This window comes from Lolium rigidum, chromosome 4, assembly GCF_022539505.1.
Source record: "Lolium rigidum isolate FL_2022 chromosome 4, APGP_CSIRO_Lrig_0.1, whole genome shotgun sequence".
In the NCBI taxonomy this organism is placed as follows: Eukaryota; Viridiplantae; Streptophyta; class Magnoliopsida; order Poales; family Poaceae; genus Lolium; species Lolium rigidum.
Window position 1 is genome coordinate 162,499,321 of NC_061511.1, and position 5,479 is coordinate 162,504,799.

Sequence of the window (5,479 nt, forward strand, 5' to 3'; positions counted from 1 at the left end):
TCCCGCAGATGCAGCATGCCCGGGCGGTCGTCGCCGGCGACGAAGTCGGCGAAGCGGCGAAGGTGTCCGGCAGCCTCTGGATGCCGCGTGGGCCGCCCTTGAGGACGAGGACGAACTCGAACAGCACGGGCCCCTCCTCGTCCATCTCCGACGATGAAGACGACGGTGTCGCAGGCGATGGAGTGCGTGCACCTCTGCGGGAGGGAGGCGGGGGAGCGGGGGAGCGGTGACGCTCATTAACGGCGGCACGAAGAGCAAGGCGCGCGCGACGGGACGGGTCGCTGTGCGTCTGCGGAAACTGCACCGCCGCTGCGCCCCAATTAACTCCCGTGGCGACGGTTAGGTTAAAATTGAATGAGCCGCTGACGCGTCGGCCCCGCCACTCCCCGCTGGCATCGACTTTTGGGATGTGTGGCTGACAGGCGGCTCCCACGCCCAAAAAATTCAGCCTCGCGAGGCGTCGGCGATTCTATTGGGCTCCAAAATTGGCCGGCGCCGTATGGGGCGCGCCGGTGCGAGCCCATTTTCGCTCCTGGCCCCCAAAAAGCTATCGGGGCCGCTATCGGGGGCGCCGGTGGAGATGCTCTAAGCTACCTAGGCGCCCGCCCAGCTGCTCTGTCCATACAGAACGCGCTCTGTCCATACAGAACGCACATGCGCGCCTAAGCTAACAAAGTGCTAGGTGATGGCAAAACGCTTAATTAACACCTACCATCTTTTTTAACCTTGCTCCATCATATACTCCTGCTCATATAGATATCACATTCTGAAATAGTACACGTCATTTGTGGTTGTTTTCCTTTATCCATCCACATATCTTAAATCCATTGATTTACACGCAATGTTGGTGGAGTTCTGTGGCAATATGCTACTCCTTCCTTTCTCTTGCTAAATTACCTGGTGCAGATACAACTACACTTTTTACTGTTGCAATCACGTGTTAATCAAATCCGATTGAGTTCCTTGTACTATGAAGATGAATACACTGATGCTCTGGAAGACTCGTAATTTTTTGGGCCTCTTTTCTCCAGGTACGTTGATTTATTATTGGGCGAGTTCAAACATTACAAAACAAGATTGGACCATGGAGGAATCTCTAAGGAGGTTAGTTTGAGCAAATTAAATGAATAATTTCTTCTTTGGTCTGATTGGACTTTGTTTATTATTTGGGTGTTAATTAGTTTTGGAATTCTGTAGAATGCGAGAATCTTCTTTGTTCCTCACTTTTTTTTCATGATGTTCCGACATTAAAGGCAATTAAAATTCTTATGTTCTCAGCTCCAACAGCTCTTGCTGGAGTATGGCATAGAGAGCCTTGCAGAAGTTTTAGTTGAAGGACTCTCCAGAGTGAAAAGGTGCACTGACGAAGGACGTGCATTGATGTCACTTGACCTTCAGGTTGTAATCTTATGCAGTGGTCCTTCGTGAAATGTAGGCATGGAAGTAAATTTAGTAGTAACAGTTTTGCTGTTCTTTCAGGTACTAATTAATGGGCTGCAACACATTGTATCATCAAATGTTAGGCCAAAGCTGCAAACTGTGGATACTTTCGTAAAGGTATGTAGTCGAATCCTCATGGACATACCAGTAATTTAATGACATCACTTCATTTGCCTGAAGAATACATCCGACAATGACCACATTTAACTTTATGTGTTCCATATCCCATCAATAAGGGGTTATGGACAAACGTCATTGCTGTTAACGGTTCTTCTGCCAATCAAACAGGCTTATTATCTGCCGGAGACGGAGTATGTTCACTGGGCACGGTCTCATCCAGTAAGAGTGCAACTGATCTTACTAGTGCTAATCTTTTATTTGAAAATGTGAACTATTTACATTGTCTGTCATTGTATAACTCTGCAGGAGTACAGCAAGACTCAGGTTATTGGGTTGGTCAACCTGGTTGCTACCATGAAAGGATGGAAAAGGAAAACGAGGATAGAAACCATCGAGAGGATTGAGGCAGGACCCTAGGCGAAGGCGGTCTGTAACTGTTTCATTTTTGTTTGCTCCAGCTGCATATAGAGCTGTGTTTCTCATTGATTTTGTCAATTCCTTGACCCTCCTGCCATTTTGATGCTAACACCGGTATCCTTCTTTGGTGTATATTTAAGAGAAAACCTTGTATCATAATTTAGTTGGGGTAGTAACCGGAAGCAAAGAAACAGTAGTGTATGTACACCGTACATGGAGCATCGTCTCAATAAATACAAATCATCATCTGTTATGAATGTGCACGATGTCCTTAACTTGCTGCAGATGTCTTAAATATCGGACAAGTGCGCCATACAGATACAGTAGATGCAGCAGATTATTGTATTTATTGCAGCCTTAACATCTCAATAAAGGATGCTGTAATAACCCTATCCAGACCGTAATTCATCCATGTAGAAGTTGAACATGTATATGGCCAATTCATGGCCGTCGTGCTGGTCGCTGTTGTGGGGAGGAAATCACCCAAAATAGTGTTCCAGGTAGGGCAAAACGAAACCGGAAGAGAATTATTTGCGGACGTCATATGATGGGAGGCTACAACGACATGAGCAGATTTACCACCTGAAGAGCCAAGTTCTCGCAGCATCTGCGGCTCGACTTCGACTATTCCTGGACAGAACTGCCAGTGACCACCTGCGATGTCCCTGAACTTCCCCCAACACATTCATTGGCACCAGTCGCCAAATCATTCCGCCTCAAAACACCAGCCTGCAGAGACGTCAAAAGCTGCAGAAACTTCGGTAAAAGTTACAAGACCGTACCCTCAACGTATCATTGCTACTACTCTTGCCACTGCAGAATGATTCCTCTCGCCTGCAGACTGCCGCTTAGTGGAGTGTCGGATTCTTTTTAAAGATGAAACCGATTGTTTTGTATCCACTGAAAGGAGTAGAACCCCATTAAGAACTGATGTTGCAATCAAACGTCACCAAACATCACCCACTGGCGTCAGAACATCCCACAACGACGAACGAAGACGACGAAGAAGCCGGCGTCCGAGACTGCTCACGGACACACCAACCAGAGCCCTCCATCGTGCAAGGAAGAAGCCAGAGTTCCATAGAAAATTGCTAAATTCCTACACGAATCAGAAAATTTCTCCTCGTCTAGCTTGCCGTAAGCACGATAGCAACATACTTGAAAGTTTCAGAGAAAACAAAGAGAACACGATAAACAAATAAATAAATTGATAAATATATAAAAATATAAATAAGTAGACGCGTAACTTGTATTGGGAATGAGAGACTGGTCACTGGTGTACATAGGCAGATACAGCATCGATAAGCTTCTCATTACACATTTATACAGGCTGCACTCCATGGAATGAAATCTAAACCTATTACTATTACACTATGGAAGGAAATTTCAACCTATTACTACTCCTTACCTGTTGACCAACCATACTAGTATCACATACAGTAAAAAGCAAGAACTGCTGATGCCTACCATATCTAGCTACTCTACTACTACTAATACTACTACTACCGTGCACGAACTACTATTTTGAACTGATTAATTGGAACATTAGCAGCAGCTAGTAGTAGCATAGAGAACAAGTACGGCAGTAAAAACGCAGTACTGAATCTTATACTGCTAGTTACTGCACCGACGGGCAAGCCAAACCCACTTGGCCTGGACACAGCTAGCTACCGACGGGCCAGCCAGCTAGCTAGCTCTCGCCGAGGGCTCCGGCGAGGCGAGCGGCGGCGCCACCCTGCGGCGCTTGACCTTCTTCTCGGGCTGCGGCGCCGGTTGCGGCTGCGGCGCGTGCGGGCGCCAGAAGAGGCGCTCCAGCTCATCCAGCCGCAGGCTGAACACCTCCACCTCGAACAGCCGCTTCCGGCACGGCGCGACCGGCGCCCGCGGCTTCCTCGGCGCCGGCGGGCACGTCGCCGCCACCTGCTTCAGCTCGCTCCCCACGCCAGTCGGCGTCCGGCAGCACTGCTCCTCCAACGCGGCGCTCGCCCCTTCTTGACCTACGCCCGCTCCGGGGGCAGCGGCCCCGTGCAGGAGCAGCGGCGAGCTGCACGGCGTCGGTGAGAACACCGGCGCTGGCTTGTAGAACTCCGGCGACGCTGACATGGTCGATCTCTCGATGCTGGCCGGCGCTCGCGCCACGAGTTTCTTGTGCTTGTGGAGTGGGAAGGAAGAGAAGAGAGAGCTTCTTGGCTTTGGGTTGGTGCGTATGGGGTATGGGCATATGGCGGCGCGTGCGGAGGAGTGGAGGAGGGAAGGTTACTTGGGGCACTGGCTCACTTCCTCTTTGGTGATGCGAGGTTTTGCTTGCTGGGGATATGCTCCGGTTTTGGGAGAAAGGGCCCCTTTGTAGCGGCACTTTTGTATTGGCCGTGTGTCCTTTTGTACGCACCACGGCTAGTTTACGTTTAGGTCCGTGTACTGTTTCTCTTGTAGTTATACAGGTGGTGGTGCAGATAGGACTCTAGGAGTGCGGCAACTCTTGGGCCGGGCCGGGCCTCATAAAGCCCGACATAAAAAGGCCCGGCCGGAACTTGGCCCACTCTAGCCGAAAATAATGAAATTATGCCTATTTTGTATCAAAAATGAATTTCAAGAAAATGATATAAAAATATACTCTTTTTTTTTCATAAAATAGGGGACGACATGTTTTTGTTGGGATAGTTTGGGCTTTCAGGTTGGGATTTGGGTAAAAAAACACAAGATCTAGCCTGGGGCGATCAGGTTTGGCCGTTAGGGATGAGATGCCGAGAACTAGAGTGGAGTTGTTCTAGAGCGCACTGCTATCTCAGTGCCCGTTGTTAGCCGCATTTCATCTACCTTAAGTTTTATTTAGCATATACATTCGCTTCTATATCCAAACTTGTGATTGGGGTTGCCCTAATACACCCCCCTTCACAACATCCTTCTTGGCATTGCCATCGACTTTGTGCCCTTCTTGCACAATATTTACCTTCTTGGGTGGAGTGGCACAACTCTTGTCATTTCTTGGGTTATATCCAAGACCTTGCTTTGGAGCTCTCACCTTTTGATGAGCAAGGATATCATCAAGCCCCTTTCCTTTGTTGGTGGGTGTGAGATGCTCCTTCTGAACTTGTTCTTTCAACTTATTATTTTTTCAATGAGTTGTTGGTCAACCATAGAGTTAGAACCACAAGCAATATTTTCAATAAAAATATGGTCATTTAATGTGTTTGGAGCTTTTTCATGATGTCCTGGAATTGGTCATGATTCTCACGAAGCTTCATGAACTCACCCTTGATAAGATTTTTAGAATTCTCAAGGTGCTCAAGGTCCGTAGTGAGAGAAGCATGAGCAACTTCAAGATCCTTCTTTGAAGCATCAAGCTCTTGGGCCATCAGAAGAAATCTATCAGGAGTATCCATATCTTTAGCTTTACCAAGCTCATAAGTTTCAATTTGTTGTTTAAGAATAAAGCTAGTGTTCTTCTCTTTGACGAGCTCTTGCTTGAGGAGATTGAATCTCGGTTTTCCATCCTCAATAA

At 47.7% G+C, this 5,479-nt stretch overlaps 2 protein-coding genes across 2 annotated transcripts; one reads left to right on the forward strand and one right to left on the reverse strand.

Annotated features, from left to right (window-relative positions):
* Positions 1–1,008: 1,008 nt before the first annotated feature.
* On the forward strand, positions 1,009–2,234 carry LOC124647725 (syndetin-like; the record flags this gene model as incomplete). The annotated part of the gene is made up of 5 exons (XM_047187613.1): positions 1,009–1,104; positions 1,279–1,398; positions 1,480–1,557; positions 1,729–1,779; positions 1,867–2,234. Coding segments are annotated over 5 exons (456 nt in total), but the record flags the coding sequence as incomplete, so codon positions are not given.
* Positions 2,235–3,663: 1,429 nt separating this feature from the next.
* On the reverse strand, positions 3,664–4,142 carry LOC124647726 (cyclin-dependent protein kinase inhibitor SMR1-like). The gene has a single exon (XM_047187614.1). It carries the CDS (start codon positions 4,078–4,080, stop codon positions 3,664–3,666), a length of 417 nt encoding a protein of 138 aa, XP_047043570.1. The 5' UTR covers positions 4,081–4,142.
* Between the last annotated feature and the right edge of the window lie 1,337 nt (positions 4,143–5,479).